At 45.6% G+C, this 11,133-nt stretch overlaps 1 protein-coding gene across 1 annotated transcript; it reads right to left on the reverse strand.

The window, feature by feature from the left end:
• Window positions 1-862: 862 nt before the first annotated feature.
• LOC115902421 (ankyrin repeat domain-containing protein 9-like) lies at window positions 863-6,219 on the reverse strand. Its single transcript, XM_030945902.1, has 2 exons — window positions 5,325-6,219; window positions 863-885 (listed from the first exon to the last, which is right to left on the reverse strand). The coding sequence occupies exons 1-2, from the start codon at window positions 6,195-6,197 to the stop codon at window positions 877-879; spliced, it is 882 nt and encodes a 293-aa protein (XP_030801762.1). The 5' UTR covers window positions 6,198-6,219; the 3' UTR covers window positions 863-876.
• Window positions 6,220-11,133: the final 4,914 nt, after the last annotated feature.

The raw sequence follows: 11,133 nt of genomic DNA on the forward strand, positions 1-11,133 counted from the left end.
ACCTCTGTTGAGCCCCACCTTCTGATTTATCACCACCTTTCAGCAGATCTGTGAAGTGTGGGTTCACCCCATCATTTGGGTCATCCTCTGACAGCACAGTCAGCTACTATAAAGCTGTGAAAGGAAATATTATTTTCCTCAGAACACATTTTTTGAGACAATGGCTCAGCAGTCAGAATGAAATCATCAAACAATAAGATAAGCCAAAGCAACAGCAACAGATACTTGTGGGTGGTTTTGACCAGTTGGCTAATAAAAGACACATCAATTTTATATTTCAAGTTTATTATGTTAATACAATCAAGATTAAATTATTTTCACAGCTAGTGTACCTAATTATATCAGGCTATGTATATATAATTTATTCCAGCACGTTACAATTGTTTTATCTTTAATCATGCAGCAAGTAATGTGCAAACACAATAATGGGGCAGATTTCTCCCCCTAAAAAAGAGAAACCAAAATTACAAAAGTATGGCTTTATAAGAAAGTTGTATCATACAATGAACATTCATTTGTACTTGGGCATGGCAACATTCAGTCTTAATAAGTGACCAACAGCATCTGTCACTGCCATGCTGATTCCAGAAAGGCCAAGGGAACTGGGAACAGGGAAATGCCATTGATGTTAGAGATGGAAAATATATATCTATATACATTCAGAGTACAAAAAATGTAAAAAGTGTTTTCAGGAATTAAGTGTCACATTTATTTAGATGCTAAAGTCAGAGTTATAGAGCCTTGAAGAACACAAATGCACGAACAGTTTGTTTTCCTTTAGACCAACAAACATCTGTAGTGATGGAACCAACAAAAAAGCATTACTTCAGGTGTAGGGAGGTGTAACTGAGGTCAGAATCTGTCCTGTCCTTCCTGCTAATGATGCTGCAGAAATAGACAGAAGCATAGGGTTAGGAAGTCATACAAGCTGAATTTTGCTGGCAGCCCAGGAAAAAAAAAAAAAAAGACAAAGATGTATGTTTAAGACATTTTATTAAAACAACAAAAAAAAGTGTTCTAGAATAAAGTGTGGCCAGCATCACAAACCCTTTGCTGGATGATTGTAGTTGCTGGCAAGCAGAAGCCCTTGTGCTTGGTGTTTGGGGATAAAACACCCATTTCAAAAACAAAATTGCTGCCTCTTTCCAAGAGAAGAAACGTCCTTACCTGTCAGCAGCACGGGGCCTGGGACACACACACTGACAGCGTGAAAAAGCTGCTTCCATAGGGCATCGCTCACTGCTGGTCCGAGGAGTGCAGTGGGTGGGAGCTGCCAGTCGGTCACGGATTTGCCAGGAGAGGGCATGCAGACACTCACACGTGTGCGACAAGAGGGCAGGCAGACATGTATGACAAGAGGGCAGGCAGACACTCACACGTGTGCGACAAGAGGGCAGGCAGACATGTATGACAAGAGGGCAGGCAGACACTCACACGTGTGCGACAAGAGGGCAGGCAGACACTCACACGTGTGCGACAAGAGGGCAGGCAGCCACGTATCACAAGAGGGCAGGCAGACACACACGTGTGAGACAAGAGGGCAGGCAGACATGTATGACAAGAGAGCAGACACACTCACATGTGTGACAAGAGGGCAGGCACTCACACACGTGCACACAAGCACCCCTGTACATTTTCACGCACGCACTCACTCACTCACTCACTCACTCACTCACTCACTCACTCACTCACTCACTCCACCCCACTGAGCTCACTGAAGTGCTTCTCACCAAAACCAAAGGCTCACACATACAGACAATTGAGATCCATACAATGCTACTCCTCAAAATTGAAATTGAAGAGATGTAACCTGCAGAACCAACCTAAATCTGAAGATCAGAAAAGACTTTACCTTTTCCCCATTTCTCTCTTGTGTTTATTCTTTTTCCCAAGTTCAGAAATACAGATCTGAGCGACACTTACTCAGTATGCAGATATGCAGAATGTAAACATCACCACACAGCACCCAGCACCCTTTTTGATTAACAAAGCCACCAACATATTTGCCATGCAAGCATAGGGATTTTTCAAGATGGTCAGGTTGCAGCAAAATATTGCAAAATATTTTTGAGTTTACTTTTGCTAATGACCTGGCTTGGAAAGAATGGAGAGAAAAAGCCAACACAGATGGGGCTGAGGTAGATTTGGCCATATCTGATGTAATGTCACTGTATTGACAAAGAAGATGAATGGGATCTCAAACTAACAGGCAGATCATCACAATATAAGCAAACAGGGTCTAGGGAGAAGATTCCCCTATTCCAGCAGGAATGCCCATCCTGCTATCACATTGCTACAGGCAATGGAAAGAGTTGTCACCACAGTGCTAATGACCCTAAACTTTGTCCCACTGGGACTGCACATGGGAGGCCCAATGTGATTGAGGGCCAGCTGGTGCTCAATCTCTTGCTAAAATGGTCAAGAAAAGGAGAAATGAGGGGGCTGTGGAGTGATCTTTCCTGTGTAGGTACTTGCCTGTTATACTCTGGGCTGGACACACCAGAATTTTTGGCCACGTTGGCCAACAGTGCACCAGCAGCTTTTTTCCAGGCTGGGGCACCAGTCACAGGAATGTCCCAGAAACTATTCAAGACAATTCATCTTCTATCCTCTCTCTTGTCAGGTGGATTGAGGGGAGTGTCCCACATGGACAAATGCATGCACACAATCATCCTACTGTCTGCTACAAACCCACCCCTAAAGTGCCTGATTCCTGACCTCTGCATTGATCCACCACTATTGCAGCCAACAAGAGACCCCTGTACCATTTTACACTCACTTGGTCCCAGTAGGCTGCTCTGGCTCTCTGAGCGTGGCCTCCTGCCTTAATAGCAAGTGCTGGCATTAATGCCAACAGTCCCTACCTGCCTCCTTGGATTTGTAAGATGAACAGCCCTCCCCTCCCTCCTATCTTTTCTGAAACTCTTCACAGCACTGAAACTCACATGGTTTCGAGCCAGTGCAATAGCACTGGAAGATTTCCATTTCCTCCTTTCCTGGGATCTCTGCTTCCAGGACCTAATTACTATTCTAATAATATCCTTCACCAGCCTCCTCCACCTCTCACTCACCGACATCCGGATGAGACACCGCAGTGTTGCTGGGGACAAACCCAGTCCTGCTCCTCAGGACTCCCTGGGTGCCACAGGGGCCGTGCTCTGCACAGTCACTCCGGGCAGCCACGGGCACCGAGAGCCTGCTCTGTCCTCTGCCTCCAGCTCCGGGTTTTCGGGGGAGTATGTGGCAGTGCTGAGGAGCCTGAGGGCTTGGCAGAAGCAGCTGAGCCGCCGCTTATAATGCAAATCTGCCTTGGGCTCTGCTTTGCTTCCCAAGCTGTGACAGCCTCTGTCTGCAGCACAAGCTGTCGGTGCAGGCTTCCCCCAAAACCCTCACCCAACGCTGACCCTGCATTTCCCCATTTGCAGCCTTCCCCATCGAACAAGGAGGAATAGACACAGATGGAGAAGGACATTTAAGTCCCCAGGGGCAGGAGTGGACGGACAGTGCAGCGCCAGAGATGTGGCATTTCAGGAGATGGGTTAACCCCTTCATGGTCTGCTTGCCACTGTTAGGGCTGGGCTGGCATTTCCTCCACCTCACAAGCAAGGCTGCTCATTCACCTGGCCTAGCACAGGTGGCACTGGAACTGAGGTCCTCCCACGGCATGAGGGAAGAGATGGCTGGGAGGAGCATCCCAGTGTTTCAGAAAGTATGGTCCAGGTGGCTGTGAGCAGCATGTTCTGCAGCCTCACAGTAAATCTCCGCCTGGCACACAGGAGGTATCCCATGCAGAGGGAAACTAAATGGAAGTGCTCCCTGTGCTGACAGAAAGACGGGAGCAGGTCCAGCACGGCCTCCTTGGCACAGGCAGGGAATTAGGCAAATGAGACATGAGCCATTTTTGCACAAAGCAATTGAGATTTGACTGCACATCTTTCTTAGCTACTGCCTGTGGAAAGTGGTTTGTGCCCCACAGCCTTGGGCCCCAAATCCAGCTGAAGAGGAGAGTGAGTTCTCCACTGCTGCCCAGTGCAGGCGGGGGAAGCGTGTTGTGCTCCTTCAGCAGAACAGAGGGTTGCGCTTACAAGGAATGGGGAACGCTGGTGTCCAAAATAAGGGATGTCCCCCAGAGGGAGCTGGGATTCTGCCACTGCTCTGTTGATGCTGAGACCAGCCAGGAGAGCAGGACCAGACCTTGAGCAGAGAGGGCAGCATGATTCAGAGCCACCCAGAAGGCTGCCCAGACCCAGCCCCGCTTTCAGCAAACTCACCCTGCCTGCAGTGCCCAGTTAGTGGGAACATTTTGTAACTTCCAGGATAAGGATTTCTGTCTGGACCTGGGTGGCAAAAACACTAATTGACAGCAAGTAACAACTTTTAAGAGCAGAACATCATACCCCAGCTTAGGATAAGTAACAAACGCCTGTGGCTCTGAGACCCACAGGGAAATCAAGTCAGCCAGCTACATCTCCTGTAGAGACATGTTCCAAAACACAAGCCAAGGAGAAATAATGTCACATATGAAAGACAGGGCTCCCAATGTCCCTGCTCCAATTGCCATTTGTTTACTGGACAGTGGGGAAAATGGTTCCTTCCCCATTGCACAAGTCTGTAGAAGCATCAGGGCTGGGATTGCCTTTAACCCCCTCACTCCTGAGACTGGATGCTTCCCATCTGCTGCTATGTGGATCTTTATCTCCCATCCTCCAGGAATATACACACACTGCCCCTCTCTGAATTCATGCCCTCCACACTATGACCTGCTGTAAAGTAACTCGATAGGATCAGTTATCCTGCAGGAACTGCCTCTGCACCCCTGCAGCATCAACCATGCACTTTGTGGTTATTACTAATGATGCTTGAGCATTGTTAGAAAGGAAACTTGATGTTTGAACCTTGTTGGAAGGGGATGGTATTTCTCCCAGCTCCAGCAGTGACACCATTTAAAAATCCCACTGGGTACGTAGTTCCTTTTAACCCAGGTGCATTACACAGGATACAGTTATCATATTGGGAATTCAGATACACTGATACCAGCTGACAACTAAGAAACCAAACATAACACAGTCTCAACTACAGTTAACCCTTCACATGCACAATAAAACAGAAAACAAGGAAGGCTTTTGCCTTTAAAAGTGCCGTGCCTGCAATCAGTTAGAAAAGACATTTAAAATCTTGTCACAAAATATTGGATTTTCCAGCATAGCCTAATAGATTAAGTACTAAAATCACACTAAAATGCAGAGAGTGGTCAATAACCAGCTCCTCTAAGTTGCCTTGGAAAATCCAAGACCCATTGAATAAAGTCAAGGAAAAACATTTACCACATTTTTTGCTGGTAGCTTTTTGCCATAGGATGGTAAAGGCTTTAGTGCCTGAGGTATAGGTAGTTCCTGGATGCTTTTAGGGAAGTGGGAAGGGGGAAGAGTCTGGAGAATAGTTTGCATAGCTTGCAGATATAAAGAAGCAGGTGTGTTCCCCACCAGGCTGTTGAATTTGTCTTCTCCCAGCAAAGCTGTCCAGTGGTCTGGATGCTCCTGCAGAACTTTCCGCATCTTAAACTGTGGGTTGGGCATGAAGAGCAAGAGGTAGTCAAGGCAGAGCTTCTTTGATGCAACATTGACTTTGGAGTCCCACATCTGCTCCAGGATGACGTCCAGCGGGGTCAGCCCTTTACTGTCCTCTATCCTGGGAGAGGCTCCGTTCCCGAGGAGGATGAGGACCGTCTCTGACCTCAGCAGCTCGCAGGCAAGGTGCAGGGGTGTTTTCCCATCTTCCAGATGAAAGCAGCCAGCCCTATTGATATAGGAGTTCAAGCTGGGGAGCTTGTGTGCAATTTTGATGATCAGTCCCAGGATATCTCTCCTGTCATATGTGACCGCCATGGCCAGGTGAGGAGCAGAGGATGGGCAATAGCAGAAGTGTTCCCCAGGCACCTTGAGAGCCTCCTCTGGAAAATGAGACAGCAGATACTGAGCATAAGGCAGGTGATTATGCACCACTGCATAGAGAAGGGCTTCTGAAGGTGAGTAGGTTCGTAAGCTGGCATTCTCCTCCCAGTAAAAATACTCCATAGTTCTCATGTCTTCCAGCATCCACACAGGCTTGTGATCTCTCACAGCCTGGTAGAACATGTAGGATAAGAACTTGCAGTGCCTGCTCTGATCATCCTGCAGGCTGGCCTGGTTACTAGCCATGGCTCAGCAGATAAAGAACAGCTCCACGTAAAATCACTCCAGACTGTAAGATTGGTGCACTTAGAATGCAGATCCCGATGCTGCTGCAACCTTCAGGCTGTCATTGCTGCCTGGACTGCACTAGCTGGAATGCATGGGCTGATCATCTCCACCCATTCATTGTTTTTCCCCTCAAACAAAACCACTGCAGTGGTTTTGTTTAGGTAAGCACAATCCCACAGGCTCAGTTAACCCGTGCCATGCAAGCAGATGGCTGGTGAGTACATCCCGCTCTGCGTGTGGCACAGGTTACTGAAACGCTGTCAGACTGCCAGTGATTTTATACACACACAGCCACGGAGAACAGAGGGAGAGACTAAAATTAGCTTGAGAGGTGAGGCGGATTTCTGTCTGCATTTCGTGTCTAACCAGATCAGCTCATACACTGCAGCAAGGGGAATAGCAATATTCTGCTATTTTATGGGTTTTTTTCATGTCACTCACACACACGCAGCTCATTCCATAGTAAAAAATAAGTAGCAGTGTAAAATACTCCACAGCTGATAACAGGCATGATTCCATGCTCAGGAAATCAAGGGATTGGTAGTGCTAGCACTAGGAAAGGATCCCTATTTTATAAATAATGGTATGGCTGGCCACTTAGGAGACACTGATGTTAATGGATTGTCTATAAGGCATTAGTAACGTTTGAGATGCCAGCATTAATCTCTGCAGAGAAAAGAGTCAAACGATGTGTGCAGTAACAATGCCCAGAATCATTAAGCAGATTTAAACGCCTCCCTTTGTTTAGCAAGGAAATACCTGGAGTGCCCCTGCTGCACAGCAAGGGCATAAACAAAAGGCTAATGGCCAAACCCCACCGGTGGGTGGGGAGCTTTGATTAAAGCATTTCTCAGATGTCCTTCTTTGGGACTCGTGTCAGAGCCAGCAGCAATGGGCAAGAAGTGGGATTAGGCAATCAGACTTGTGCAACACCCTGGTAAAACACAGAGGACCAAGGCCTACAGGTTTGAAGGGAAAGGTCCTATTGGATGAGGCAGAAGGACCTGGCCAAAATCAAATTCACAGAAAAGAAATTAACTGAGAGTCCTTTATGGCAAGCTCTTTCTAAGGAAGGAGGGTTTCCATGCATCCTATAAATCAACAGATTGCAATAAAATGGTATCTCACTATTTTGGTAGGAAAACAGGGTTTTCCTTTAAGGGAAAATACAGCATATCAGGAAATCCTTATGTTATAAATTATCAAATCTGTAGCCAATTTATCCAAAAAATCGACAAAGATTTATTAAGTCAATTAACAAAAAATAGAATTTTTGGAAAAAGCAAAAATCAACCACAGCCAAGACAGCATCTGCCCCGGACACAGATGCTGGGTGCCCTTGGGTTCCTGCTGACAGAATGACAGTGTTCCTCCGAAGGTACACCCCGAGTGCTCACAGGAGCCAGTTTATATACAGTTTATTTTGCCTGAGGCAGAGATGACCACATATTTCTTTGTGTCTCTTTACATGTAAAGTTGATCTATACATGTGTAGAAGCAGACAAAGTCCAAATGTCTGAGTACCCAGGCAGAAGATGTGTATTTCCTGAGTGCGTAGACTTAATCCTTTCCAGGTGCAGGTCTTGTGAGCTTCTTCAGGACATTCCATTCTGGGAAGGTCCAGATGATATCTTCTCATGCATGGTGCCGCAGGAAAACCCCTTCTGATGGTCTGAGCCAGTCTCATTCGGGCTGTCTGGGAAGGGGTTACCATATGCATAACTCTGTCTTCAGTCAGGCTTAGCTCATAGTCCAAGATTTCTTTATTCATACGGTACCTGGCTTGATGTTATCTTTAGTGTTGTCCGGGAACTGGTTAGAATGTGAATAGAATGCAGTCCTGGCTGGAGCAGTCACCAGCATAGGGTTTGATTTCTCCTAATATTTTATATATACTTATTTCTAACTTTACAGCATGAATTAATCTACCATATATATATAACACTTATTTTCATTTCACAAGAAGAAAAAAATATAGTAAGTATATTCAAACTAGAAAGAATTCAAGTATCAGATCTCCAAACGTTGTTTGGAGTCACCCAAAGAGAAAACCAAAGCCACTCACAAAACTGGGTCTAGATCTTGCACATCTTCCAAAGCTTTATAGCCATTAAACAACCCTCACCTGCTGCAGATGTTAAGATATGTTATAAACAAAATTCTGCCCATTTTTTTGTAGAAAAAGTTACAAAAGCAAGCAGACTAGTGTTGCGGCTGCAGTGCTTACTTACTTACAGGTCGTTAGAGTGAATCGTTCTTATTGTATCAGTAAAGATTCTAGACAGGGCAGAGCTGATAGCTCTTCTCCCCAGACAGTGAGAGAGAAAAGATGAAACGTGGGGGGGGGCGGGCATTAGAATATGCAGATTAACTTCGGGACCAGCGTACCATGGGAAGGGTCGGGCTTACCAAAAAGACCCCAAAAACAACGAGCCAATGCAAAATTAAGACATTAGAGTGATTCCTGGACATGAGGAACAGAGTGCTGAGCCTGCAGAAATGCTGAAAACTTTTGTGCCCCTCGCCCTGACTAGGGAAGTCATCTTGAACCGGGACCTGGAGCCGGGAAGCAGTGGAAAGCAGAAAGATTGGGGCTCGCCTAGAAGCTACCGTGAGGATTGGATCCCCAGCTCTGCTCCTAGTGGACAAAACTGTGCATATCTTCCTCCTCTGAGCCACGCTGGGAAAGAAGATGGAGTCTGCAAATCCATCAGGCTTCCCAATCTTGAGCTGATCAATTTTAATAAAGGCATTAAAAGGAGAAAAGTCTCCTGCTCTGTTTATTTCAAGATAAAGCTGCCATGGGAAGTGCTCATAGCACCCAGCTTGTCAGAGCTCAAGGAGCGCCTGAAACATGCTTTTAGTCACAGATTAATTTTAGGTAGTCCTATGAGTTGACTTGGTGCAGAGACACATAGAAGTCAAGAGAAAAATGTTCTGCAAGTATCTCCAATGAAGAGGAAAGCCAAAACCCCAGCATCAGGAATGGCCATGAGGCTTCTGGCCAATCACCTCCACACCACAGCTCCAGGATGTCCAGGATGTGAAAATATCTCTAATTACACTGTACCTTGTAATTACAGGTTACACTGCAATTCTGCCTAGGAAGCCCAGCCCAAAACTAGGAGTCTCTCAGGTGGTTTGCTCACTTCTTTATGATTCCAAATGGTGCAGGTCTGTCTGCTCTCATGGCTCTTGGCCTTGGCCTCTTCTTTTTTTTTTCTCTAGGAGTTTAGAAAAGCTGGTGCTAAGGGCACCTTTTTGATGGCAACATATTGCTACTGGATTTTATTCTAAGCATAGTACATCCATAAAACATTACAGAACCATTACAAATGGAAGACATTGATATGGAAAGCTTCACTGAGGAACTATAGGAAGACTAGAAGTTTGGAAGTTTCTATTTATTTCTTTGAATTTTGATGTGTGGCTAAAAATAATGGCTCCTAATTCATAAGGTGTTTGTTGAGGCTTTCCTCTTTGACAAAGTGCAGTCTAGAAGAGGAATAGAATCAGTTTTGACTCACAGAGAGAACATCCAAGACAGCAGGAACAGGTTTGAAGGGAAAAACTAAAAAGCTGATTTTACCCAAAACACCATTTACCTTTCCATCTGAGGCTGAGAAGCTCTTTAGATCTCTCCTGGGCAGATGCATTTTTCACATTTGATGGTGATTTCAGCTTATAAAGTATTTGGTTATTTTGAACCTGTGAGAAATACAGAATGTTTCTGAGCTATTCAGAAACCTTACAGTTTTATGCTCAAAATATTGTTTCTGCACAAAAGGGAAACATACCTTACATATAAAGACAAGAACTGAATGTTAGTAGAACTGAAATCTTAGCATGCTAATAAAAAATCATTATTAGTCCAGGTCAAATTTTTACAGAAAAATAAGTAATACTCCTATCAGAAAGAAAAATCAATAGCAATAATAATAATTAAAACATCATTTGAAGCCTTTTGCACACTTCTTATCGTCTATCCCTATTGCTGATGTTATGTTCCCCCTGCCCATGCTCATCTAAATCCTAACATTGGTGGTTTCATTCTGATGGTGGTGTTACAGGAAATCATCAGCATCTGGAGCTGTTCTGTGGGAGGAATGTGAGGTTGATGGTGATGATTTCTTCTTCCTCACTCCAGTTTCTCCTGGGGGGCAGTTTTATGATTTGTCACATACTTTTACACCTGTTTTTTTCTTCATTGGTTTGCAACTCCATTTCACATCCACATTCACAATAGAGTCTGAATCTCTACATGTAAGATATTATTTATTTGTCCTCTTTTCTACCCCTGAAACCATTCTCGTCCAGCTGTGTATCTGCATTTCTCTGGCTGTCCTCAGGCGAGTGGTTTGTAGCTGTGAGTGCTCCAGAGTCTTCCCATCTGTGCCCCATCTCTTCTCATCCCACTGGGCCTGCAGCCCCCCTCAGTGCACCCTGTGCTTCCACCTTGCAGGACCTCTGCTGTCACACCAAGCCCACGATGACCTCTGCTAGCTCCAGAGTGTGAAATTGGAGTTGTGAACACCTCTTGGTGCACCCCTTGGTGCAGAGCTGGTATAAAACTATGACTCTACCATGCAGTGCTAGTGAAAGTAAACCCCATCAGCTGCAGGCACCTGGCTAGAAGGAGGAAAGTGTACCTACAGCTAAACCAAACTGAAACAAAGCAGCAGGCTCTCTTGTAGTAGTCCAGGCAAAGCAAGTTTGGCAGGCCTTGGTCCTGAGCCTTTGGAAGCTCAGTGCAGAGCCTGCAGCCTGGTGCCAGCAATGGCCAAACTGTGCTGCAGGGACAGAGGGTTCCACTGGGTCCTGTTTCTGGAGTAAGTCAAAGCAGAAAGGCTTTGTGTACTGCCTGCTGAGAGTGGGGCTTAGGCCTAGCAACCTT

Source organism: Camarhynchus parvulus, chromosome 3 (genome assembly GCF_901933205.1).
Source record: "Camarhynchus parvulus chromosome 3, STF_HiC, whole genome shotgun sequence".
Taxonomy (NCBI): Eukaryota; Metazoa; Chordata; class Aves; order Passeriformes; family Thraupidae; genus Camarhynchus; species Camarhynchus parvulus.

Bases quoted from the DNA above. Each gene is read 5' to 3' on its own strand.
- LOC115902421 (XM_030945902.1), bottom strand. From the start codon at position 6,197: ATGGCTAGTAACCAGGCCAGCCTGCAGGATGATCAGAGCAGGCACTGC.